Source organism: Glycine soja, chromosome 7 (assembly GCF_004193775.1).
Source record: "Glycine soja cultivar W05 chromosome 7, ASM419377v2, whole genome shotgun sequence".
Lineage (NCBI taxonomy): Eukaryota > Viridiplantae > Streptophyta > Magnoliopsida > Fabales > Fabaceae > Glycine > Glycine soja.
In genome coordinates this window covers 6,085,235-6,112,774 of record NC_041008.1, presented here as the reverse complement: position 1 = coordinate 6,112,774, position 27,540 = coordinate 6,085,235, and the positions used below count along the sequence as shown (strand labels likewise).

The following is a 27,540-nucleotide window of genomic DNA, read 5'->3' as shown; positions in this document are numbered from 1 at the left end:
CCATGAGTAGGGTGATGAGTGAGACCGAGATCAGCCTCTACAGTGACAGCAACAACAACGAAACGCGTGTCCTTGTTCCCAAAAATATCTCCCTATTTTATCAACCAACCAAAAAAACAAAACTCTTTTCTCCCTGCCAAACACGCCCTTGACCACCCTCCCCCTTTCTCTTTCCTCCCTCTACTCTTGTTCATTCGCGTCTCTCTTTTCGCACCCGCGTTTTCTCTTCTTCTCATCATAACCTAATCCCATCAACACAATTCAACGCATTCCCAATTTCTGCAATTCGAGGGAAATAGGGTTCCTACTTTTACATTTACATGGACCAACAAGACGAAGAAGCGATTCTCACCAAACCCTCGAATTCGTTGACTTTTCCGTCTCTAACCCACTCCGCCTGCCTCGAAATCCGTCTCTTCTATGTCAGAATCTCCCCCTGCCTCGTCGACACGCTCCCGGAGCACCTCACGCTCTGCCACCCTCGCCGCCACGCCGCCGTCTCCCTTGTCGTGAACGCCGCCCCCGTCCCCGCCTCCGACCCCGCCACGCTCCCCCTCCGTCGCGGCCGCGTCGACCGCCACGCCGCCGAGGTGACCTACGTCGCCACCGACACCGTCAGCCTCAGCGGCAGCGCCGACTTCGAGGTATACGAGAACGACAAGCTCTTCCTCTGCGGCTCCTTGGAGCGCCTCGACGCCGACTGGGGAGCCGGCTCACCTTCGGCTCAGACTTCCGGGTGGGACATCGACTGTCATGTGGCGTCCGGCTCCGTCGGGTCGGGGTGCTCCGCCTTCTTCAGGCCGCGGCTCGGGGTTTCCGCGCCGTCGATCGAGGTCTACGTCGCCGGCTGCTGCTCCGGCGTGCCTGTGATTCTGAGCAAGACGATTCAGATGAGTCCGAGGAGGAGAGTGCCGCGGCACGCCACGCTGGATGCTATACCTGAAGATGAGGAGATGATGGTGTTGGAGAAGAACCGTGTCAACGGGTTTGTTCCCATCCGCAAGTTACAGGTATGTGATGAATTGAATCAATTTATGTTCTAATTGTGTGTGTCACCGTTTGGGGTAGTATTGGATTGGGTGTACTTATCACGTCTTATTTAATGAAACACTAGTTTAGTTTAGCTTGGCTTAGCTTCATAATTTGTTTAAATGCATTGGTAGTTTAAAATCTTTTTGATACTATCATTCAATCATGAATTATCATGAGAAGCATCTAGGATTGATTCATAGTTAACGGTTTAAATTACCCGGCAATCTATTAAAACTGAACTTTAGCGTTATTTTATAAAGTCACTATTTGGTGTAAGTTAAGGAATGAAGTAACAGAGGCGAATGGTCTCAAGGAGTAGTGTAGATGTTTACTTATCTGGGGTAGTGTTTTTTATGTGAATTTCTCATAATAAATGTTAAACATGCACTGAAAGGATTTAGGAAGAACATGAGGTGTGTGTATGACTGTGCGGGTTTGTGTGTTTCTTTACATGGAAAACCAGCTTAAGCTTTTGGTATGGTTGATCGGTGATTCATGACGGTTTCTTTATTTGGAGTCATGGCCATGGCATTTTGTATTGTGTAATGTCCGCATTATGTGTGAATTCTGGAAGACTTTGTGCTGGGTATGTGTCATTGCTCGAATCATGCCAAAAATTTTAATCTTGCAATTGCAATGTATGTCTTCCTTATTGAATTAATAGTTAATTTAGATAGGCTAGAAAGCATAGATATTGTTAAATTTGGTTTTAGTCCTGTAATTTTTTCCAATGCTTATTTCAGTTTCAATAATTTTAACCTTTTTTAAAATGTTTTCTACTATTACTTAGTAATGACATGACATGTGTTTTGGCATTACGCATGAATGATCATTATGAGATGACATGTGATGTGGTGTGTCTAAATGAATGAAATGTCATCAGTAAGTGGTGATAGGGACCATTTTCAAAAAAACAAAATGCTCTTATGGACATTAAAGCTAATTCTCCCTCTCACATGCTTTTCTGTTCAACTGTTTTGGAATGTGTGCAAACAATAAAACATACACACACTTGATAGATGGATCAGTATCAAGCCGATAGCTGATAAGTGATGAACTCTTTTGCTTTTAAACTCAGTCAGGTAAATTGCATGTCAATTATTGCCTTTTGAAGTGGTTCCAGTCTTCTACTCTGATTATTGTTTGAACCATTATCATTGAATGTGTTTAGTATGATGATCAACTGGCCAAGGATCTGACTTGCTTCATGCAATTATATCATACACCTTCCTATAAAATAATTGAGTTTTCTAGTTCTTATTGCCTTCCAAATGCATTGATCTTTTAGCACAAATGGGTCAAGATATGGTAGTAGAGGTCTAGCTTCGCTCATTTGCTGTCTTACCTGAACCTTGTGATGTCTGAAATATGAACTGTTTTACGTTGATGCACCTTGCAGATAACAGACTCGGAAGTTGATGATTATGATTCTGATGGGAAGATGGGGAATGGTTTCTACTGTCAAGAGATGTATCCTGGCGAGGATGGACAACTATCATGGTTCAATGCTGGTGTTAGAGTTGGTGTTGGAATCGGCCTTGGGATGTGCGTAGGGCTTGGGATTGGTGTTGGACTGCTCATGCGATCGTACCAAACAACAACTAGAAACTTCAGGAGGAGATTTTTCTAAACTGCTATAAGGAATTTGCTACTCTAGTTTAATGACAAAAGCAAGAAAATATATTGGAGTTTAATCTAGGTGGGACACCTCTGGAGGAAGATCCAAAATCCAACAAGTCAAATGCATGAAGTGTAAGTTTTGTAGATGAGTGGAGGTTGTGCTTCGTCTCCATTTTGTAGCTTACTTGCAGATACGTTCACGTAGACTTGCAGATTTGCATTTTGTGTAAATTTTATCTGATCCTCCGACAACAATAGATATCAATAAAAGAGCAATACAATACAACAGCTTTGAGGATGTGGTGTGCCAGCAGGATCTGGTGTTAAGAGACCGGTATAAGGTTGCGAGAGGTTTTGACTATGAGCATATTCCTGAGATTTTACTGTTTGTTTGTTGGTTGGTTGGTTGGCTGGCTTGTAGATATATTTTATCATTTAATACAAATTTTGAGCAGTTTATATGTTGCTGTCCCTATGGTAAATGAAATTTTTTAAAAACTATCTTCACTTTAATAAATGTTATTTTTTATTTGCATCAATGATTTTAAGTTTTATGCTTCTATTCTGGAAATTTAAAGGTTAAATATATAAATTTATTTTAGATGAGCATTATGCCAAGATGATATGTACTTCATACTTGGAATAGATTCAGGGGCGGCTGTTAAGTTGAATTTGTTCATCAGTTTAGAGAGAAATCAGTGTGCACTCAGAGGATTATCTTGCAAACTTGAGTTTGGAGCATGTCAAGAAAGAGGTTATTTAGAGTTTTGATGCATCGTGTGATTGCATGGGAGTGTGTACTCTGAAGTGGTGCCTATTTGTCGTGTTGTGTTCTTGTTGTTTAGCCACTGTTGAGAAAAAAAGAAAGGGGGACAAAACGAGTGTATTGTGGTGCCTATTTGTCGTCTTGTGGCTTGCAGTAGCACTTGAACCTTGCCACTGCCACGTGTATTCACTGAAAGATAACCAGCAGAAGACATGCATTGATGTCCGAAAAAGAGAATTTGAATTCTTTTCTGTTTTTGTGCCTATGTTGTGGAAAAGGCAAGTATAAAGACAAAGACATAGAAGGTGGAAAAATTATGGAAAGGAATTGGAGAGATCAGAGAGGAAACTGCGAGTCCCTAAAAACTAAGCTGAATAATCTCTTATCTTGCTGTTTCTGCAGTGAAAAAGATAAAAGTGGAAGGTCAAGGAGAATGAGCAAATAGATAGATGATGCAGAGATAAAGAGGAATTGGACATGATACTTATTGGAGGCGATCTAACCCTCTGTTATGTAAAACAGATATAAGAAAGGAAGGAAGAGAAATGGGATGCAAGTCGTTTTTTTTTTGACGACGAAAACTTGCGGATTATTATTGAATAGAATCAAAGTTAGCCATAGCTTTTGTACATCTGCTAAAAGCAAAGAAGAAATTAATGATTTCTAACAAATTTTAACTAAGTGTGAGAGGAAGTGTCATTAACATTCCTCTTAAAATTAAAAGCTAACTGAGCCAAAGATTGAGCCACTCCATTTGCATTCCTCTTAACAACCGGCAACAATTCAACAAAGATGTGGATTGCGTGGCCTGTGCAAAGACTCTGCAGTCAAGTCATGTGTGATTGAAGACAAGTACATTGACTCTGCAACAAACAATTCGCAATCCGTTTCAAAAACAACCTTCCTTCCTTAGGCACATATTCTCAGTCAGCTTCAAACCCCCATCTATACTCTAAACCCCATCTACTTAATGATATGTTTGAGATGAGATGCTTATTAATCGTATTATCACTAATCAATTATTTAAAAAAAATCAAACTAATGGATCTATTTCGATTGATGCGGTTCCACTTTTTGTCAACCAACTTAAATAAGCCAAGACAGCAGTAACATGATATTTATAAATAGCAATGAAGTATGTCACATGGTAGCATACTTGGTTTGCTTTAAAATCACTTTTTATATTCAAATTAATCAATTTGAGCAGTAACTCAATTTTGGCCGAACATCTCAGTTCTCAGATTGATTATGCATATAAGTTTTTCACATAATTTTGACTAATACTAACGAAACACGAAGAGAAAAACTAGTTAAAATGGACTTAAATTCGCAATACCACCATGCATGGATGATTAGTGATAACCGATAGAGCATTTAAAATTAGAATATTCTTATATTGCATTGTAAAATATTAATATTCATATCCAGATAAAGATCATCAAATATAATGTAATTATGAGATATATCATTTAAAAAATATAATTGTTAACAATATCATGTATACATTACTATGATGTTTAATTAATTTTATAGAAACCTACGGAGGCTTGTAAATCATATACATGTGGCTCTCCACCGACAACTTCACGTAACACTCCCAACACAATTATATTGATGCCCATCATATCATTTGGTTCTAAAGATGGATCCATCTGATTTCGGAGATGGATAGAAGAGTGAAATTTGCATTTGCTTGAGAGTTTTATGTTTGAGGAACATGACATTTGAATTTTCCTTTAGGGATCCGGTTCAACTATAGGATATGTTGGTAAGTTCTCTTTGTTATCTCTACATATTTAAGTTCCATTCCATAATTGACTCATCTAGATAGGATTAAAAAAAATGGTTTTGTAGTCATCATGCATGATAACTGATTGGGACTCTTTGTTAACTATAAATGTTAACTTCAAACAAGTCATTTTCACTATTTCTTTTTATTACATCATATCATCTATTATATAATTATACTTGTCTCTCTTTCGTTAGGTATCAAATAGATTTGTGGTATTTACAAATTACTTTTGATTAAGTTGACATCAAGTTAACAACTGGTTGAATTCCGGACTCGATTGTGTTGAGTGCAAAAACAGTCCTCAACATGTTGTAACGTGAGTCAAATCATTCTCAGTTGTTTTTTTTTTCAATCATCAAATTCGATTACAGTAGTAACTTAAGTGTACTTTATGGGATACATTGCTTTGTCGCAAAGAATGAAGCAAGAGAAAGGCGAAAAAGCGTAATAGTGAAGCATGTGCATGTGGCTATAGAATTCATGGTTTATGGGCCGTCCAAAGTGATGGATCTGACAGTACCTGAGGGGGCTTTGGACCAAAAATTCATGTGCATCACCTAAGCCTGAATACGTTGAGGTCCCATGCACCATTGGTTGGCGTCAAAAGAAATTCCTATAAATATAATACGTGTCCATCAATAAACATAGACTATTTAATTTTTAATGACACAAAAAAAGTTGTTTTTGAATCTAATAATTGACGGAGCCCATGTTAATCCTTATCAAAATCTAATGAGCTGTTGCCCCTTGTTTTTTACCCTAAGTTTCAATGATTACCACAATTCTCTATTAATCCCCCGGCCTTCCCATCTTATCACTTTAGATTTTGTAAGGACTAAAGGAGACATCATTTTGGCAAAAGAGAAGTCAACATAGGACCTTTGAAGCTACGCTTCTGTTTTTTTCTTTTTCGCTTCTTAGTTCTTCTGTCACTGTTGCATTATAATATTGGGATATTAGTTTGTCATAATTAACACATTTAAATATCTTGTTTAAAGCATGTGTAGCATATAATTAATATCAAAAAGAGAGGGAAAAAAGTTGACATTATAGTGGTTATTAATTTGTCAAATGTTTTATTGTTTAATAACAATATTATCACATGAAACAAACACATCATAATAAATTAAAATTAAGAGAACATGATATATTGTTATTTTACGTACAGTGTTCTGATTTGTAACCAAACGAAAGTACACATTTTAAAAGGCGTAACCAGACAAAAAAAAATATATGGGAATAGTATATTCACTTAACCAGAAATAACCGCCATGGGGTGACAGTTGTTGTCACTGCGTAAACGTAGAAGTGGTCCAAGGACAAAAGCGTAATTTCAGCCCTTCTCGACGGTCTATATAAAATGTTAGTTGCTGGATTTACCAAAACGAAGTTCGCGAGAGGACGAGCAAATCGAAAGACAAGAGTCACAGCGCACCCCCAAACAGAAACAGAGTTATTGGGAGCACGAAACACTAACTGATTCGATTCGATTGAGGTTACAAAACACTAAACTGATTCGATTCGATTCGATTGAGGTTTCGGTTTGGTCTTGATGGTGTCGGTGAACCCAAGCCCTGCTCAAGGCTTCTACTTCTTCGATCCCTCCAACATGGCCCTTCCCGGCGTCAACAATCTTCCACCGCCCCCGCCGCCTGCTCCGCCTTCTCACGCCGCCGTGGAGGATCCGAGTAAGAAGATCAGGAAACCCTACACGATTACCAAGTCCAGGGAGAGCTGGACTGAGCAGGAGCACGACAAGTTTCTAGAAGCTCTCCAATTGTGAGTCCTTTTTAGAATTTAGTTTTATATTTTTTTTCACTGAATTCAAATCCATGTGCTGTGAATTAGGCACTGGCAAGGGATTGGAGGACTGGTGACTGTTTTTAATTTTTTTCATTTCAATTTTGGGAATTTGCTAGTTCTTGAGGATTCTAGATAATTAAAGGGATTGGAGGATTGGTGACTGTTTTAATTATTTTTCTTCAAATTTTGGGAATTTGCCCGTTCTTGAGGGTTCTAGATGATTAAAGGTAATTGGTTAATCGTGATTTTTTTTTTTTAATTTTTCAAGTAATTAGTAAGGAATAGGTGGCTCTGTAGTGTGAATTGTTCAGGGTTGTGTTTTATATTGCTTTTTCAAAAATTATTTACTTTTTGCTTTATAATGTTGATATGGTTTGGTTGCTGTTGTTTTATTTGGGTTTTTAGTTTTGATTAAGATAAGGGTTAGCAAAAGTAACTATTAAATTTCCTTAATTACTTCAAGTCTGGTAGGGTGTGAACAAGTTAATGATTGGATTGTAGGGTGGGGTTATAAGTATGACATTGAGAAGTAATTTAGTTCTAACTAGTTTTTGACATTTTGTATTTGGTCATGTTGCGAGCAATTTTACCTGAAATTCTGAAAGAGCAGCATCTGTACATATCAGAGAACAAACTGGTCTGTTTTAAGCTATTCATTTTGTATTTGGTCATGTTGCAAGCAATTTTACCTGAAATTCTGAAAGAGCTGCATCAGAGAACAAACTGGTCTGTTTTAAGCTATTGCTTTTATTATTTCAAGGGTTTATGGTTTGCTTACAACATGTTCAGTAGTGTTTAGACTTTTCAATTATTGGTTGTCCCCTTCCAATTAAGGAACGAGTCGCAGAATGCAGATTCTGTAATGGGATGCTTTATATAGAGACGTAGATAGATAGTTAAAGAAATAGGATTTTAAAACGCCATAGTTCATCTAGAGAGTAGCTTTAGAAAAGATCATGAAGCCACATGGCTGGTATTTTGCCATTTTGCCAGTGTGCATTGTGCTCACCAAAAAATGCAATTCCATACTGGCTACATAAGAAGTTGTTTTTTTCCCTTCTGTTCATTGCATTCCAAAACCAGTATATGTAACAATATTGATGGTTTATGATTTGTTTGTTTACTTTTACCTTTTTTTTTGTGTTTCTCACTTTCGCTTGACTAATTTCAGATTTGATCGGGACTGGAAAAAGATTGAAGCATTTGTTGGTTCAAAAACAGTTATCCAGGTATTTATAATAGAAGTAATAGGAAACAAAAAACAAGTTACTAGTGTATGTTAGCTGATTTTGGTTTCTTTTTTAAAACAGTGAAACGTCAGAATAATAATTTTTTTCTTGATTTCACATTATGCTTGGATTTTGAATTCCTTACTGGCTATTTAATGAATTTTTTTTAGTGTCATTAATATTATGCATGAATTGAAGATTACTAAATGGTAACATGCTGGTTTCCAAAAGACTTTTTATTGAAGCCTCTGACCTGAGTTTGAATCTTTCCATAGCTTTTATATTTTCCCTTACTAGAAAACCATTTGAATTTGTTCATCAAATATTTCTGTCTAGATTTTGTTGCATCACAATGAAATTTAATTTATACTGTGTTTTTCTTCAAAAGACTAAGGATTGATGATGGAAAGGACTTAGACTTGTAATTTGTTGCTTTGTTGCATGTTCGATTAAGTACAAAAGAAAAGACGTAAAGCTATAAACTCATATTGGATTATATAATGTGTATAGTGTTTCTTTCATCAATTTTCTTGTGCTTAATATCTGACACTTACATGTTCCTCTAACTGTCCATTCTTCACTGTTCTGTGTAAAATTCTATTTGGCAGATACGAAGTCATGCACAGAAGTATTTTCTTAAAGTTCAGAAGAAGGGAACAAGTGAACATGTACCTCCTCCCCGGCCAAAGAGAAAAGCTGCTCGCCCATACCCTCAAAAAGCTCCTAAAAGTTAGTATAGTCAACGCCAACCACTTTTAATGTTCTTGTCTATTGCATCAAATTTTGAGTAACACTTATTTGTTTTTGCATTTTATCAGCTCCTACTGTATCTCAAGTTATGGGCCCATTGCAATCTTCATCTTCTTTCATTGAACCTGCATACATTTATATCCCGGATTCTTCATCTGCGCTTGGAACTCCAGTTACTAACATGCCTTCGTCATCTTGGAACTATAATAATACACCACAACCTGTCAATGTGCCACAAGTGACCAGAGGTATGTTTGTCCTGAACTCAATGTTTTTCTTTTTTCATTTTTTGTTATTCAAATATGTAATTTTTAGAGTCTATTCTATGATGACTGCAAATTTAAGGAAGGCTTAGCTAAGTTGTAAAGTTTTTTGGTTTGTTTGTTAGATGACATGGGATTCACTGTAGCTGGACAAACTGCTCCTCTTAATTGTTGCTGCAGCAGTAGTAATGAGAGCAACCCTCCAACTTGGCCAAGTAGCAAAAGGATTAATCAAGGTGACCAGGAGCCAATTAAAGGTTGGAATGCTTTTTTATCTCTTAATTTGAACTTGATTCTGCTTGAATCTGACATAATGGAAGAATCACAAAATATTTGAGTAGATCTTGTGATAAAACTTAGAGAATGTAGTTTGTGATTGTGGGGGAACTTCTTGAGTTTTGGTTCAATTAAAATGGGAAAAGAAATCCTGAAACTCGTAGTTCCATTGTAGTAACAGCATCTTTCTGAGGATTGTGGTTTAGCCATTGCTCGATTGTCCCCACTCCCTATGTCTTATTCAGTTATTTGTGTAGTTGTAGAATGCTATATAGGAATCAACTACTAAAAGATAAAGCTTTTCATTCATTAGGATATTGAGGAAATGACCGAAACAAGAATTTGTGCACAAGCTTCTTATCCATTAGACTAGGCTTATTTCTCCAAAATCTATAATACCACTGCTGGTAGTTCTTTGACCCTCGAGGGATGCTGGTTTGATTCTGCCCTTTGGCCGTCTTGTATTAAAAAAAATAACTGCTGGTAGTTATGTATTAAGGAGTATAAATCTGATTGTTGGTTGTGTAATTAGGCAACGTGAAGTTATTTGTAATGTGTGGTTCTAGAATGCTCTCTGTATGAGACTATTGTCTCTGGGACAGCAAGTGTATTGCTGTAATCTGTGTGATTTCAGTGTTCAATATTATTTTTTATCAGTTTTATCAATTAGCGTTCTATCAGTATAACTACAAGAAGGAATGCAGGACTAGTTGGGGAGAAAAGGGGGAGGTTGAAGTTTTAATTTTTTTACATTATTGTGAAATCTACATGGTGGGCTGGACTTGGTGCTATAAACTATAGCGATTAATCAAGAAGAAAATATAAACCAAAGATATTAAAGAGTTCATTTAAATGTATCCAAGATCAAGAAGAAAATTTAATGTTGAACAAGTTTTTGATCGGTTTCGTAAAAGTTCATAGGAAACGTGCAAAAGGAATTACATGATGTTCCTTGAAGCTTTCAGTTCAAGCCTCAAGGAAGTAAAAATATGCGAAAATAACATGCTTATTAAAGTTTCCATTTTTTTATATATTATCGTTTTCAAGAAGCACAAGAAGCAGAGCTAGAACTGCTATATATAGAGGACAGTTCAAAAAGAATGAAAGAAAATGGAGTATTTATAGAATTCTAGAGCTGGTATATTGAGAGGACAGCAGGATTAATAGTAAAATTATATTTTTTGTGATCTGGTGCGGTGCCACTGCTACATAAAATGATATATTTTAGAGTTGGCTTAGGATTGGTTGGCCAGGATTCGGGACTGGGCCCTTAATTCAACATATGCATTTTCATGTGTTGGAGCTTCAAGAAACAAGTAGGGCTGGGCTAGATATATTTAATTCAACTCATCTGGACCTTATAAAATATATACTACACTTCCTTTTTTCTCTTCCCTGAATTTTTTTCCCGAGGTGAGTAGTGCATATAAATAACTATATGTTTTGCCAATTTCCCCTAGTGGTTTGTTTTATTCATTTACACGATTCTTTAACTCTTGCATTGTCTTATTTGTGTATAAATAGAAATGTATATGAATAGTATTAATGTTGTTAAGTTTGTTATGTTTTGGTATGCTATGTCTGACATTGCAATTGTTGAGCATGTTTGACTCCTATGTTCATGATTCTTGCGTGCTCCTGTTGATAAGTTTGACTTGTCCATGCAGTAATGCCAGATTTTGCACAAGTCTACAGCTTCATCGGCAGTGTATTCGATCCAAATTCAACTAATCACCTACAGAAACTACGACAGATGGATCCATTAAATGTGGAAACGGTATGTAATACCAAGTACATCATTTTCTTTGCCTCTATCATTCTTTTCTTTCAGGGTTTGAAAAGGGAGTCTAATTTTATGGTTTAAGTTCTTAGCTTGACTGCCTGAGTACTTTATATTGTGCTGTTTTGCAGATATTGTTGTTGATGAGAAATCTCTCCATCAATTTAATGAGTCCTGAATTTGAGGATCATGTAAGTTTGTTTCCGATAGTTGGCATTTTTTCCCTCGTTATTTTTCCAACAGACATAGTTATTGTGCACATTAATTTAGTTATAGATGCCATGGTCATCTTTTTATCCTTGTTGCTTTCTTGCTTTTATTATTTAACATGACAAAAGATATGATATTAAATTGCTTTCAACTGGCTGGATTGTTTTGAATTTATTTCGCAATGTTGATATTTTGTTCCTGGAAGACTCATTCTCGTTGGTCTGTGAATATAGAATTTTGGCTCTATCTTTGTACGTATGTTGTTTGGTACTATGGATGATTTTCATAAAAAAACTTATTTTCTAGAGCATAAGTTGGGTGTTATGCAATAAGTTGCCCAATTAATATTATTTCTATATTTTTGTCATTCCTTTGTACGTGCTTATAATTTAGTGTTTGCACCATAATTGAAATGTGTTAGTAATAAGATAGACCCTTATTGATTACTATTTGAAGTTGTAAACTCTATCTGATTTGGCATTCTAATATACAAAATCAACACTCCAATGATGTTTAGGACTCATTGGAGATAATTGTTTTCCAAACACACATGCTGAAGTGTAGAGAAGTTAGCTGGGCATGAAGCGTAGGATGAGTTATTTTATGATTTTATATATATATATATATATATATATATTTTGAATTGCATGGATAGTTCTTCCCTGCATTCGATTTTTCTTCTGTATGTTCCCAATTTTAGTGTACTGTATGTTCCATACTGTCACTGCTAGTGTTGTCTTATTATTCATAACTGTACTTCATCATGGTCTACTGACTGATTCTTTTCCTGCCAAACCTTTAATGCAGAAGAGGATGCTTTCATCATATGACACCGACTCTGACAAGTCGAAGTTGGTTAATATTTGCAGCAAATCCCTCACTAATAAATCTGAGAGTGCTGTTTTGTCTGCTTAGGATGTGGCCAGTGGTTTGCCCTCAATAATGCACATAAAGTGGGAGCAAGAAAAGGAGAAGGCAAAGGTTTTGCTAAAAGGAAGTGTAGTATCTAGATGCTTGCAAGTTGAATGTGTATATAACTATATATAAATATATGTATACATTTTGGATTGAGTTTTTGTTTGTTTTAGGCACTGTTAGATCGTAGATATGCTGGTGTTTTGTGTATATCTTTCGAAGATATGATGATTGTCCTTGGAATGCAGGACAATGAGAGTCCTGTTAGGTCACTTCTGGAGGCTATACTGTACAGTCTGTTGAGTGCTTTTGTTGATTATGCTGTGAAGCATAGGATTAGTATAAAAGAGTGGTGTTAGGACTTAGGGGGTGCCGTTGGCGTTGTATATATAAAGCAATAAAACAGTGTAGATAAGTTTCTTCTTTCATGCGTAATAATAATAATAATAATAATAATAATAATAATAATAATAATAATAATAGTAAAACCTGTCTTGCTACCTGGTCTCAACTATATAATCATGTGTAATCAATGGCAAAAAGAAGAAATAATATACATGAGTACCTTTTTACTGATAAGTTCCAAGCGATCTTGGTCATGAGTGCCAAAATATTTTACCAAAACCCCTACCCACAATTTTGGTAAGAAAATGTAATGAATTCTGATGTTGTCTAATCACAAGAAAATAGATTTACAGAAAACAGGTTAACCGTACATTAAATTAGCATTATCCAATGAATAAAAAAGCTACATCAGTTCCCGTACATTAAATTAACATATCCAATAAATAAAAAAGATACATCAATTCATATATATCCTCGCACTAGTAAGTTTTGTACTACCAAATGTTTTTATAAAATTGGCACATTATTACTTTGATTACATAGAAACTTATTTTTTTGGTATTTATATATAGAAACTTCTTCATAAACATACATATAGCATTCTTAGCTCCATTTCAGCTTTATTTCCAAGTTTGCTCACGGTAACTCTAGTGAGTTACAACCTAGACTCATTGGTTGAAAGAGTTTTTGAGAGTTTCTTTATGGAAAAAAGATATATATTTTAACAGAGAAATTTTCAAAAACTCGTCTAACTTGTATCAAATCATGTTCCTAAGAAATTAAAACAATACAACACATGTTAAAGTGTTTGGCAACTGTAGACGCATAACCCTCCTCGGTTGTTGACTTAGCACCGATATATCCCTAAAACGGGTTCTGAATCTTCTAAACATGGCTAGCACATGAGTGATGAACCATAGCATGTATATAATGAAACCAAATGATTCACAAGTGTCGGGTAGCAATAACAACACTAGGGAAACCAACGAGAGTGAACCAAACACTTGCATGAGGGTGTCAAAGTGATGAACCCTCGCAGTAAACTTGATCCTGCCCAAGAAGGCCAAGCAATAAACAAGAAAGCTAGCAATGGAGACGATGGTTGTCTTTGTATGAAGTTGAAATGGGGTGGGATTTTCAGGATATCTTATTTGCAGAAAAGCCAAAAGTAAAAAGAAGATGAACGCAACAAGAGCATGCAGAGGATAATTGGTTTCTATTTCCATATTACGTACTTGAATATAGAGGATACTGAAGTTGAAGGTCACTGCAGTACCTCTGAGAGCATGATCAAAAGAAACAGGTCTTGGTCTTATAAGATCAGCCATGGAAACTCTCGTGGCTAGCTTTGTTTGATATATGGCTCAAAGTAGTGAGAAATTATAGTAGAGTACTTGTTGTATGTATAAATAAGGAGTGGGGTTACGAAGTTTTTGATATTGTGAGTGTAAATATTCTACCCCTCTCTACAAAATGGGAACTTAATTCGTCTACAAATTAATTATATTTTATTTAAGATGGTCAGTGGTCACGATAATTACATAATCTGTCACCATATTCTATTGGGTCGGACGGCATTTTTTTCTTAGGAAATTTCTTACTGAGTAATGATATTATATTTTAGGTGGTAGATGTCACCACACCTGTCATCAATCACTGTTGGCTATAACATTTAACGTCGAATTGAAATTAATTCTAGAAAATTAAAATACTACTACTACTACTATTATTATTATTATTATTATTATTATTATTATTATTATTACACTCGTCATCAATCACAGGTTTTATTATTATTATTACTACTACTATAATATAGACGCATGAAAAGAAGAAACTTATATATATTACTACTATTATTATTACTACTATTATAATATAGACGCATGAAAAGAAGAAACTTATCTGCACTGTTTTATTGCTTTATATATACAACGCGGCACCCCTAAGTCCTAACACCGCTCTTCTATACTAATCCTAAGCTTCACAGCATAATAAACAAAAGCACTCAACAGACTGTACAGTTTAGCCTCCAGAAGTGACCTAACAGGACTCTCATTGTCCTGCATTCCAAGGTCAATCATCATCTTCGAAAGATATACACCAAACACACCAGCATATCTACGATCTAACAGTGCCTAAAACAAACAAAAACTCAATCCAAAATATATACATATATTTATATATAGTTATATACACATGCCACTTGCAAGCATCTAGATACTACACTTCCTTTTAGCAAAACCTATGTCTTCTCCCCTTCTTGCTCCCACTTTATGTGCATTCAGAAAATATATTGAGGGCAAACCACTGGCCACATCCTAAGCAGACAAAACAGCACTCTCAGATTTATTAGTGAGGGATTTGCTGCAAATATTAACCAACTTCGACTTGTCAGAGTCGGTGTCATATGATGAAAGCATCCTCTTCTGCATTAAAGGTTTGGCAGGAAAAGAATCAGTCAGTAGACCATGATGAAGTACAGTTATGAATAATAAGACAACACTAGCAGTGACAGTATGGAACATACAGTACACTAAAATTGGGAACATACAGAAGAAAAATCGAATGCAGGGAAGAACTATCCATGCAATTCAAAATATATATATATATATATATATATATAAAATCATAAAATAACTCATCCTACGCTTCATGCCCAGCTAACTTCTCTACACTTCAGCATGTGTGTTTGGAAAACAATTATCTCCAATGAGTCCTAAACATCATTGGAGTGTTGATTTTGTATATTAGAATGCCAAATCAGATAGAGTTTACAACTTCAAATAGTAATCAATAAGGGTCTATCTTATTACTAACACATTTCAATTATGGTGCAAACACTAAATTATAAGCACGTACAAAGGAATGACAAAAATATAGAAATAATATTAATTGGGCAACTTATTGCATAACACCCAACTTATGCTCTAGAAAATAAGTTTTTTTATGAAAATCATCCATAGTACCAAACAACATACGTACAAAGATAGAGCCAAAATTCTATATTCACAGACCAACGAGAATGAGTCTTCCAGGAACAAAATATCAACATTGCGAAATAAATTCAAAACAATCCAGCCAGTTGAAAGCAATTTAATATCATATCTTTTGTCATGTTAAATAATAAAAGCAAGAAAGCAACAAGGATAAAAAGATGACCATGGCATCTATAACTAAATTAATGTGCACAATAACTATGTCTGTTGGAAAAATAACGAGGGAAAAAATGCCAACTATCGGAAACAAACTTACATGATCCTCAAATTCAGGACTCATTAAATTGATGGAGAGATTTCTCATCAACAACAATATCTGCAAAACAGCACAATATAAAGTACTCAGGCAGTCAAGCTAAGAACTTAAACCATAAAATTAGACTCCCTTTTCAAACCCTGAAAGAAAAGAATGATAGAGGCAAAGAAAATGATGTACTTGGTATTACATACCGTTTCCACATTTAATGGATCCATCTGTCGTAGTTTCTGTAGGTGATTAGTTGAATTTGGATCGAATACACTGCCGATGAAGCTGTAGACTTGTGCAAAATCTGGCATTACTGCATGGACAAGTCAAACTTATCAACAGGAGCACGCAAGAATCATGAACATAGGAGTCAAACATGCTCAACAATTGCAATGTCAGACATAGCATACCAAAACATAACAAACTTAACAACATTAATACTATTCATATACATTTCTATTTATACACAAATAAGACAATGCAAGAGTTAAAGAATCGTGTAAATGAATAAAACAAACCACTAGGGGAAATTGGCAAAACATATAGTTATTTATATGCACTACTCACCTCGGGAAAAAAATTCAGGGAAGAGAAAAAAGGAAGTGTAGTATATATTTTATAAGGTCCAGATGAGTTGAATTAAATATATCTAGCCCAGCCCTACTTGTTTCTTGAAGCTCCAACACATGAAAATGCATATGTTGAATTAAGGGCCCAGTCCCGAATCCTGGCCAACCAATCCTAAGCCAACTCTAAAATATATCATTTTATGTAGCAGTGGCACCGCACCAGATCACAAAAAATATAATTTTACTATTAATCCTGCTGTCCTCTCAATATACCAGCTCTAGAATTCTATAAATACTCCATTTTCTTTCATTCTTTTTGAACTGTCCTCTATATATAGCAGTTCTAGCTCTGCTTCTTGTGCTTCTTGAAAACGATAATATATAAAAAAATGGAAACTTTAATAAGCATGTTATTTTCGCATATTTTTACTTCCTTGAGGCTTGAACTGAAAGCTTCAAGGAACATCATGTAATTCCTTTTGCACGTTTCCTATGAACTTTTACGAAACCGATCAAAAACTTGTTCAACATTAAATTTTCTTCTTGATCTTGGATACATTTAAATGAACTCTTTAATATCTTTGGTTTATATTTTCTTCTTGATTAATCGCTATAGTTTATAGCACCAAGTCCAGCCCACCATGTAGATTTCACAATAATGTAAAAAAATTAAAACTTCAACCTCCCCCTTTTCTCCCCAACTAGTCCTGCATTCCTTCTTGTAGTTATACTGATAGAACGCTAATTGATAAAACTGATAAAAAATAATATTGAACACTGAAATCACACAGATTACAGCAATACACTTGCTGTCCCAGAGACAATAGTCTCATACAGAGAGCATTCTAGAACCACACATTACAAATAACTTCACGTTGCCTAATTACACAACCAACAATCAGATTTATACTCCTTAATACATAACTACCAGCAGTTATTTTTTTTAATACAAGACGGCCAAAGGGCAGAATCAAACCAGCATCCCTCGAGGGTCAAAGAACTACCAGCAGTGGTATTATAGATTTTGGAGAAATAAGCCTAGTCTAATGGATAAGAAGCTTGTGCACAAATTCTTGTTTCGGTCATTTCCTCAATATCCTAATGAATGAAAAGCTTTATCTTTTAGTAGTTGATTCCTATATAGCATTCTACAACTACACAAATAACTGAATAAGACATAGGGAGTGGGGACAATCGAGCAATGGCTAAACCACAATCCTCAGAAAGATGCTGTTACTACAATGGAACTACGAGTTTCAGGATTTCTTTTCCCATTTTAATTGAACCAAAACTCAAGAAGTTCCCCCACAATCACAAACTACATTCTCTAAGTTTTATCACAAGATCTACTCAAATATTTTGTGATTCTTCCATTATGTCAGATTCAAGCAGAATCAAGTTCAAATTAAGAGATAAAAAAGCATTCCAACCTTTAATTGGCTCCTGGTCACCTTGATTAATCCTTTTGCTACTTGGCCAAGTTGGAGGGTTGCTCTCATTACTACTGCTGCAGCAACAATTAAGAGGAGCAGTTTGTCCAGCTACAGTGAATCCCATGTCATCTAACAAACAAACCAAAAAACTTTACAACTTAGCTAAGCCTTCCTTAAATTTGCAGTCATCATAGAATAGACTCTAAAAATTACATATTTGAATAACAAAAAATGAAAAAAGAAAAACATTGAGTTCAGGACAAACATACCTCTGGTCACTTGTGGCACATTGACAGGTTGTGGTGTATTATTATAGTTCCAAGATGACGAAGGCATGTTAGTAACTGGAGTTCCAAGCGCAGATGAAGAATCCGGGATATAAATGTATGCAGGTTCAATGAAAGAAGATGAAGATTGCAATGGGCCCATAACTTGAGATACAGTAGGAGCTGATAAAATGCAAAAACAAATAAGTGTTACTCAAAATTTGATGCAATAGACAAGAACATTAAAAGTGGTTGGCGTTGACTATACTAACTTTTAGGAGCTTTTTGAGGGTATGGGCGAGCAGCTTTTCTCTTTGGCCGGGGAGGAGGTACATGTTCACTTGTTCCCTTCTTCTGAACTTTAAGAAAATACTTCTGTGCATGACTTCGTATCTGCCAAATAGAATTTTACACAGAACAGTGAAGAATGGACAGTTAGAGGAACATGTAAGTGTCAGATATTAAGCACAAGAAAATTGATGAAAGAAACACTATACACATTATATAATCCAATATGAGTTTATAGCTTTACGTCTTTTCTTTTGTACTTAATCGAACATGCAACAAAGCAACAAATTACAAGTCTAAGTCCTTTCCATCATCAATCCTTAGTCTTTTGAAGAAAAACACAGTATAAATTAAATTTCATTGTGATGCAACAAAATCTAGACAGAAATATTTGATGAACAAATTCAAATGGTTTTCTAGTAAGGGAAAATATAAAAGCTATGGAAAGATTCAAACTCAGGTCAGAGGCTTCAATAAAAAGTCTTTTGGAAACCAGCATGTTACCATTTAGTAATCTTCAATTCATGCATAATATTAATGACACTAAAAAAAATTCATTAAATAGCCAGTAAGGAATTCAAAATCCAAGCATAATGTGAAATCAAGAAAAAAATTATTATTCTGACATTTCACTGTTTTAAAAAAGAAACCAAAATCAGCTAACATACACTAGTAACTTGTTTTTTGTTTCCTATTACTTCTATTATAAATACCTGGATAACTGTTTTTGAACCAACAAATGCTTCAATCTTTTTCCAGTCCCGATCAAATCTGAAATTAGTCAAGCGAAAGTGAGAAACACAAAAAAAAAGGTAAAAGTAAACAAACAAATCATAAACCATCAATATTGTTACATATACTGGTTTTGGAATGCAATGAACAGAAGGGAAAAAAACAACTTCTTATGTAGCCAGTATGGAATTGCATTTTTTGGTGAGCACAATGCACACTGGCAAAATGGCAAAATACCAGCCATGTGGCTTCATGATCTTTTCTAAAGCTACTCTCTAGATGAACTATGGCGTTTTAAAATCCTATTTCTTTAACTATCTATCTACGTCTCTATATAAAGCATCCCATTACAGAATCTGCATTCTGCGACTCGTTCCTTAATTGGAAGGGGACAACCAATAATTGAAAAGTCTAAACACTACTGAACATGTTGTAAGCAAACCATAAACCCTTGAAATAATAAAAGCAATAGCTTAAAACAGACCAGTTTGTTCTCTGATGCAGCTCTTTCAGAATTTCAGGTAAAATTGCTTGCAACATGACCAAATACAAAATGAATAGCTTAAAACAGACCAGTTTGTTCTCTGATATGTACAGATGCTGCTCTTTCAGAATTTCAGGTAAAATTGCTCGCAACATGACCAAATACAAAATGTCAAAAACTAGTTAGAACTAAATTACTTCTCAATGTCATACTTATAACCCCACCCTACAATCCAATCATTAACTTGTTCACACCCTACCAGACTTGAAGTAATTAAGGAAATTTAATAGTTACTTTTGCTAACCCTTATCTTAATCAAAACTAAAAACCCAAATAAAACAACAGCAACCAAACCATATCAACATTATAAAGCAAAAAGTAAATAATTTTTGAAAAAGCAATATAAAACACAACCCTGAACAATTCACACTACAGAGCCACCTATTCCTTACTAATTACTTGAAAAATTAAAAAAAAAAATCACGATTAACCAATTACCTTTAATCATCTAGAACCCTCAAGAACGGGCAAATTCCCAAAATTTGAAGAAAAATAATTAAAACAGTCACCAATCCTCCAATCCCTTTAATTATCTAGAATCCTCAAGAACTAGCAAATTCCCAAAATTGAAATGAAAAAAATTAAAAACAGTCACCAGTCCTCCAATCCCTTGCCAGTGCCTAATTCACAGCACATGGATTTGAATTCAGTGAAAAAAAATATAAAACTAAATTCTAAAAAGGACTCACAATTGGAGAGCTTCTAGAAACTTGTCGTGCTCCTGCTCAGTCCAGCTCTCCCTGGACTTGGTAATCGTGTAGGGTTTCCTGATCTTCTTACTCGGATCCTCCACGGCGGCGTGAGAAGGCGGAGCAGGCGGCGGGGGCGGTGGAAGATTGTTGACGCCGGGAAGGGCCATGTTGGAGGGATCGAAGAAGTAGAAGCCTTGAGCAGGGCTTGGGTTCACCGACACCATCAAGACCAAACCGAAACCTCAATCGAATCGAATCGAATCAGTTTAGTGTTTTGTAACCTCAATCGAATCGAATCAGTTAGTGTTTCGTGCTCCCAATAACTCTGTTTCTGTTTGGGGGTGCGCTGTGACTCTTGTCTTTCGATTTGCTCGTCCTCTCGCGAACTTCGTTTTGGTAAATCCAGCAACTAACATTTTATATAGACCGTCGAGAAGGGCTGAAATTACGCTTTTGTCCTTGGACCACTTCTACGTTTACGCAGTGACAACAACTGTCACCCCATGGCGGTTATTTCTGGTTAAGTGAATATACTATTCCCATATATTTTTTTTTGTCTGGTTACGCCTTTTAAAATGTGTACTTTCGTTTGGTTACAAATCAGAACACTGTACGTAAAATAACAATATATCATGTTCTCTTAATTTTAATTTATTATGATGTGTTTGTTTCATGTGATAATATTGTTATTAAACAATAAAACATTTGACAAATTAATAACCACTATAATGTCAACTTTTTTCCCTCTCTTTTTGATATTAATTATATGCTACACATGCTTTAAACAAGATATTTAAATGTGTTAATTATGACAAACTAATATCCCAATATTATAATGCAACAGTGACAGAAGAACTAAGAAGCGAAAAAGAAAAAAACAGAAGCGTAGCTTCAAAGGTCCTATGTTGACTTCTCTTTTGCCAAAATGATGTCTCCTTTAGTCCTTACAAAATCTAAAGTGATAAGATGGGAAGGCCGGGGGATTAATAGAGAATTGTGGTAATCATTGAAACTTAGGGTAAAAAACAAGGGGCAACAGCTCATTAGATTTTGATAAGGATTAACATGGGCTCCGTCAATTATTAGATTCAAAAACAACTTTTTTTGTGTCATTAAAAATTAAATAGTCTATGTTTATTGATGGACACGTATTATATTTATAGGAATTTCTTTTGACGCCAACCAATGGTGCATGGGACCTCAACGTATTCAGGCTTAGGTGATGCACATGAATTTTTGGTCCAAAGCCCCCTCAGGTACTGTCAGATCCATCACTTTGGACGGCCCATAAACCATGAATTCTATAGCCACATGCACATGCTTCACTATTACGCTTTTTCGCCTTTCTCTTGCTTCATTCTTTGCGACAAAGCAATGTATCCCATAAAGTACACTTAAGTTACTACTGTAATCGAATTTGATGATTGAAAAAAAAAACAACTGAGAATGATTTGACTCACGTTACAACATGTTGAGGACTGTTTTTGCACTCAACACAATCGAGTCCGGAATTCAACCAGTTGTTAACTTGATGTCAACTTAATCAAAAGTAATTTGTAAATACCACAAATCTATTTGATACCTAACGAAAGAGAGACAAGTATAATTATATAATAGATGATATGATGTAATAAAAAGAAATAGTGAAAATGACTTGTTTGAAGTTAACATTTATAGTTAACAAAGAGTCCCAATCAGTTATCATGCATGATGACTACAAAACCATTTTTTTTAATCCTATCTAGATGAGTCAATTATGGAATGGAACTTAAATATGTAGAGATAACAAAGAGAACTTACCAACATATCCTATAGTTGAACCGGATCCCTAAAGGAAAATTCAAATGTCATGTTCCTCAAACATAAAACTCTCAAGCAAATGCAAATTTCACTCTTCTATCCATCTCCGAAATCAGATGGATCCATCTTTAGAACCAAATGATATGATGGGCATCAATATAATTGTGTTGGGAGTGTTACGTGAAGTTGTCGGTGGAGAGCCACATGTATATGATTTACAAGCCTCCGTAGGTTTCTATAAAATTAATTAAACATCATAGTAATGTATACATGATATTGTTAACAATTATATTTTTTAAATGATATATCTCATAATTACATTATATTTGATGATCTTTATCTGGATATGAATATTAATATTTTACAATGCAATATAAGAATATTCTAATTTTAAATGCTCTATCGGTTATCACTAATCATCCATGCATGGTGGTATTGCGAATTTAAGTCCATTTTAACTAGTTTTTCTCTTCGTGTTTCGTTAGTATTAGTCAAAATTATGTGAAAAACTTATATGCATAATCAATCTGAGAACTGAGATGTTCGGCCAAAATTGAGTTACTGCTCAAATTGATTAATTTGAATATAAAAAGTGATTTTAAAGCAAACCAAGTATGCTACCATGTGACATACTTCATTGCTATTTATAAATATCATGTTACTGCTGTCTTGGCTTATTTAAGTTGGTTGACAAAAAGTGGAACCGCATCAATCGAAATAGATCCATTAGTTTGATTTTTTTTAAATAATTGATTAGTGATAATACGATTAATAAGCATCTCATCTCAAACATATCATTAAGTAGATGGGGTTTAGAGTATAGATGGGGGTTTGAAGCTGACTGAGAATATGTGCCTAAGGAAGGAAGGTTGTTTTTGAAACGGATTGCGAATTGTTTGTTGCAGAGTCAATGTACTTGTCTTCAATCACACATGACTTGACTGCAGAGTCTTTGCACAGGCCACGCAATCCACATCTTTGTTGAATTGTTGCCGGTTGTTAAGAGGAATGCAAATGGAGTGGCTCAATCTTTGGCTCAGTTAGCTTTTAATTTTAAGAGGAATGTTAATGACACTTCCTCTCACACTTAGTTAAAATTTGTTAGAAATCATTAATTTCTTCTTTGCTTTTAGCAGATGTACAAAAGCTATGGCTAACTTTGATTCTATTCAATAATAATCCGCAAGTTTTCGTCGTCAAAAAAAAAACGACTTGCATCCCATTTCTCTTCCTTCCTTTCTTATATCTGTTTTACATAACAGAGGGTTAGATCGCCTCCAATAAGTATCATGTCCAATTCCTCTTTATCTCTGCATCATCTATCTATTTGCTCATTCTCCTTGACCTTCCACTTTTATCTTTTTCACTGCAGAAACAGCAAGATAAGAGATTATTCAGCTTAGTTTTTAGGGACTCGCAGTTTCCTCTCTGATCTCTCCAATTCCTTTCCATAATTTTTCCACCTTCTATGTCTTTGTCTTTATACTTGCCTTTTCCACAACATAGGCACAAAAACAGAAAAGAATTCAAATTCTCTTTTTCGGACATCAATGCATGTCTTCTGCTGGTTATCTTTCAGTGAATACACGTGGCAGTGGCAAGGTTCAAGTGCTACTGCAAGCCACAAGACGACAAATAGGCACCACAATACACTCGTTTTGTCCCCCTTTCTTTTTTTCTCAACAGTGGCTAAACAACAAGAACACAACACGACAAATAGGCACCACTTCAGAGTACACACTCCCATGCAATCACACGATGCATCAAAACTCTAAATAACCTCTTTCTTGACATGCTCCAAACTCAAGTTTGCAAGATAATCCTCTGAGTGCACACTGATTTCTCTCTAAACTGATGAACAAATTCAACTTAACAGCCGCCCCTGAATCTATTCCAAGTATGAAGTACATATCATCTTGGCATAATGCTCATCTAAAATAAATTTATATATTTAACCTTTAAATTTCCAGAATAGAAGCATAAAACTTAAAATCATTGATGCAAATAAAAAATAACATTTATTAAAGTGAAGATAGTTTTTAAAAAATTTCATTTACCATAGGGACAGCAACATATAAACTGCTCAAAATTTGTATTAAATGATAAAATATATCTACAAGCCAGCCAACCAACCAACCAACAAACAAACAGTAAAATCTCAGGAATATGCTCATAGTCAAAACCTCTCGCAACCTTATACCGGTCTCTTAACACCAGATCCTGCTGGCACACCACATCCTCAAAGCTGTTGTATTGTATTGCTCTTTTATTGATATCTATTGTTGTCGGAGGATCAGATAAAATTTACACAAAATGCAAATCTGCAAGTCTACGTGAACGTATCTGCAAGTAAGCTACAAAATGGAGACGAAGCACAACCTCCACTCATCTACAAAACTTACACTTCATGCATTTGACTTGTTGGATTTTGGATCTTCCTCCAGAGGTGTCCCACCTAGATTAAACTCCAATATATTTTCTTGCTTTTGTCATTAAACTAGAGTAGCAAATTCCTTATAGCAGTTTAGAAAAATCTCCTCCTGAAGTTTCTAGTTGTTGTTTGGTACGATCGCATGAGCAGTCCAACACCAATCCCAAGCCCTACGCACATCCCAAGGCCGATTCCAACACCAACTCTAACACCAGCATTGAACCATGATAGTTGTCCATCCTCGCCAGGATACATCTCTTGACAGTAGAAACCATTCCCCATCTTCCCATCAGAATCATAATCATCAACTTCCGAGTCTGTTATCTGCAAGGTGCATCAACGTAAAACAGTTCATATTTCAGACATCACAAGGTTCAGGTAAGACAGCAAATGAGCGAAGCTAGACCTCTACTACCATATCTTGACCCATTTGTGCTAAAAGATCAATGCATTTGGAAGGCAATAAGAACTAGAAAACTCAATTATTTTATAGGAAGGTGTATGATATAATTGCATGAAGCAAGTCAGATCCTTGGCCAGTTGATCATCATACTAAACACATTCAATGATAATGGTTCAAACAATAATCAGAGTAGAAGACTGGAACCACTTCAAAAGGCAATAATTGACATGCAATTTACCTGACTGAGTTTAAAAGCAAAAGAGTTCATCACTTATCAGCTATCGGCTTGATACTGATCCATCTATCAAGTGTGTGTATGTTTTATTGTTTGCACACATTCCAAAACAGTTGAACAGAAAAGCATGTGAGAGGGAGAATTAGCTTTAATGTCCATAAGAGCATTTTGTTTTTTTGAAAATGGTCCCTATCACCACTTACTGATGACATTTCATTCATTTAGACACACCACATCACATGTCATCTCATAATGATCATTCATGCGTAATGCCAAAACACATGTCATGTCATTACTAAGTAATAGTAGAAAACATTTTAAAAAAGGTTAAAATTATTGAAACTGAAATAAGCATTGGAAAAAATTACAGGACTAAAACCAAATTTAACAATATCTATGCTTTCTAGCCTATCTAAATTAACTATTAATTCAATAAGGAAGACATACATTGCAATTGCAAGATTAAAATTTTTGGCATGATTCGAGCAATGACACATACCCAGCACAAAGTCTTCCAGAATTCACACATAATGCGGACATTACACAATACAAAATGCCATGGCCATGACTCCAAATAAAGAAACCGTCATGAATCACCGATCAACCATACCAAAAGCTTAAGCTGGTTTTCCATGTAAAGAAACACACAAACCCGCACAGTCATACACACACCTCATGTTCTTCCTAAATCCTTTCAGTGCATGTTTAACATTTATTATGAGAAATTCACATAAAAAACACTACCCCAGATAAGTAAACATCTACACTACTCCTTGAGACCATTCGCCTCTGTTACTTCATTCCTTAACTTACACCAAATAGTGACTTTATAAAATAACGCTAAAGTTCAGTTTTAATAGATTGCCGGGTAATTTAAACCGTTAACTATGAATCAATCCTAGATGCTTCTCATGATAATTCATGATTGAATGATAGTATCAAAAAGATTTTAAACTACCAATGCATTTAAACAAATTATGAAGCTAAGCCAAGCTAAACTAAACTAGTGTTTCATTAAATAAGACGTGATAAGTACACCCAATCCAATACTACCCCAAACGGTGACACACACAATTAGAACATAAATTGATTCAATTCATCACATACCTGTAACTTGCGGATGGGAACAAACCCGTTGACACGGTTCTTCTCCAACACCATCATCTCCTCATCTTCAGGTATAGCATCCAGCGTGGCGTGCCGCGGCACTCTCCTCCTCGGACTCATCTGAATCGTCTTGCTCAGAATCACAGGCACGCCGGAGCAGCAGCCGGCGACGTAGACCTCGATCGACGGCGCGGAAACCCCGAGCCGCGGCCTGAAGAAGGCGGAGCACCCCGACCCGACGGAGCCGGACGCCACATGACAGTCGATGTCCCACCCGGAAGTCTGAGCCGAAGGTGAGCCGGCTCCCCAGTCGGCGTCGAGGCGCTCCAAGGAGCCGCAGAGGAAGAGCTTGTCGTTCTCGTATACCTCGAAGTCGGCGCTGCCGCTGAGGCTGACGGTGTCGGTGGCGACGTAGGTCACCTCGGCGGCGTGGCGGTCGACGCGGCCGCGACGGAGGGGGAGCGTGGCGGGGTCGGAGGCGGGGACGGGGGCGGCGTTCACGACAAGGGAGACGGCGGCGTGGCGGCGAGGGTGGCAGAGCGTGAGGTGCTCCGGGAGCGTGTCGACGAGGCAGGGGGAGATTCTGACATAGAAGAGACGGATTTCGAGGCAGGCGGAGTGGGTTAGAGACGGAAAAGTCAACGAATTCGAGGGTTTGGTGAGAATCGCTTCTTCGTCTTGTTGGTCCATGTAAATGTAAAAGTAGGAACCCTATTTCCCTCGAATTGCAGAAATTGGGAATGCGTTGAATTGTGTTGATGGGATTAGGTTATGATGAGAAGAAGAGAAAACGCGGGTGCGAAAAGAGAGACGCGAATGAACAAGAGTAGAGGGAGGAAAGAGAAAGGGGGAGGGTGGTCAAGGGCGTGTTTGGCAGGGAGAAAAGAGTTTTGTTTTTTTGGTTGGTTGATAAAATAGGGAGATATTTTTGGGAACAAGGACACGCGTTTCGTTGTTGTTGCTGTCACTGTAGAGGCTGATCTCGGTCTCACTCATCACCCTACTCATGGACT

The 27,540-nt window shown here is 36.1% G+C and overlaps 4 protein-coding genes across 4 annotated transcripts; 2 read left to right on the top strand and 2 right to left on the bottom strand.

The window, feature by feature from the left end:
- LOC114418399 (uncharacterized protein At1g01500-like) lies at positions 1–3,191 on the top strand. Its single transcript, XM_028383705.1, has 2 exons — positions 1–1,010; positions 2,432–3,191. The coding sequence occupies exons 1-2, from the start codon at positions 321–323 to the stop codon at positions 2,660–2,662; spliced, it is 921 nt and encodes a 306-aa protein (XP_028239506.1). The 5' UTR covers positions 1–320; the 3' UTR covers positions 2,663–3,191.
- A 3,396-nt stretch (positions 3,192–6,587) lies between these two features.
- On the top strand, positions 6,588–12,864 carry LOC114418396 (protein REVEILLE 5-like). Its single transcript, XM_028383701.1, has 8 exons — positions 6,588–6,989; positions 8,185–8,242; positions 8,851–8,971; positions 9,061–9,240; positions 9,381–9,512; positions 11,199–11,308; positions 11,443–11,502; positions 12,329–12,864. The coding sequence occupies exons 1-8, from the start codon at positions 6,763–6,765 to the stop codon at positions 12,434–12,436; spliced, it is 996 nt and encodes a 331-aa protein (XP_028239502.1). The 5' UTR covers positions 6,588–6,762; the 3' UTR covers positions 12,437–12,864.
- A 1,804-nt stretch (positions 12,865–14,668) lies between these two features.
- Positions 14,669–20,953, bottom strand: LOC114418397 (protein REVEILLE 5-like). The gene is made up of 8 exons (XM_028383702.1): positions 20,549–20,953; positions 19,297–19,354; positions 18,568–18,688; positions 18,299–18,478; positions 18,027–18,158; positions 16,231–16,340; positions 16,037–16,096; positions 14,669–15,210 (listed from the first exon to the last, which is right to left on the bottom strand). The coding sequence occupies exons 1-8, from the start codon at positions 20,773–20,775 to the stop codon at positions 15,103–15,105; spliced, it is 996 nt and encodes a 331-aa protein (XP_028239503.1). The 5' UTR covers positions 20,776–20,953; the 3' UTR covers positions 14,669–15,102.
- Positions 20,954–24,346: 3,393 nt separating this feature from the next.
- On the bottom strand, positions 24,347–27,540 carry LOC114418395 (uncharacterized protein At1g01500-like). Its single transcript, XM_028383700.1, has 2 exons — positions 26,528–27,540; positions 24,347–25,106 (listed from the first exon to the last, which is right to left on the bottom strand). Exons 1-2 carry the CDS (start codon positions 27,215–27,217, stop codon positions 24,876–24,878), a joined length of 921 nt encoding a protein of 306 aa, XP_028239501.1. The 5' UTR covers positions 27,218–27,540; the 3' UTR covers positions 24,347–24,875.

Bases quoted from the DNA above. Each gene is read 5' to 3' on its own strand.
- LOC114418396 (XM_028383701.1), top strand. From the start codon at position 6,763: ATGGTGTCGGTGAACCCAAGCCCTGCTCAAGGCTTCTACTTCTTCGAT. The intron at 9,241-9,380 runs GTATGTTTGTCC...TTTGTTTGTTAG, and splicing joins TGTGCCACAAGTGACCAGAG to ATGACATGGGATTCACTGTA. The intron at 11,503-12,328 runs GTAAGTTTGTTT...CCTTTAATGCAG, and splicing joins GTCCTGAATTTGAGGATCAT to AAGAGGATGCTTTCATCATA.
- LOC114418397 (XM_028383702.1), bottom strand. From the start codon at position 20,775: ATGGTGTCGGTGAACCCAAGCCCTGCTCAAGGCTTCTACTTCTTCGAT. The intron at 18,689-19,296 runs GTATTTATAATA...TCTATTTGGCAG, and splicing joins GTTCAAAAACAGTTATCCAG to ATACGAAGTCATGCACAGAA. The intron at 16,341-18,026 runs GTTGGAATGCTT...TTGTCCATGCAG, and splicing joins TGACCAGGAGCCAATTAAAG to TAATGCCAGATTTTGCACAA.
- LOC114418399 (XM_028383705.1), top strand. From the start codon at position 321: ATGGACCAACAAGACGAAGAAGCGATTCTCACCAAACCCTCGAATTCG. The intron at 1,011-2,431 runs GTATGTGATGAA...TGCACCTTGCAG, and splicing joins TTCCCATCCGCAAGTTACAG to ATAACAGACTCGGAAGTTGA.
- LOC114418395 (XM_028383700.1), bottom strand. From the start codon at position 27,217: ATGGACCAACAAGACGAAGAAGCGATTCTCACCAAACCCTCGAATTCG. The intron at 25,107-26,527 runs GTATGTGATGAA...TGCACCTTGCAG, and splicing joins TTCCCATCCGCAAGTTACAG to ATAACAGACTCGGAAGTTGA.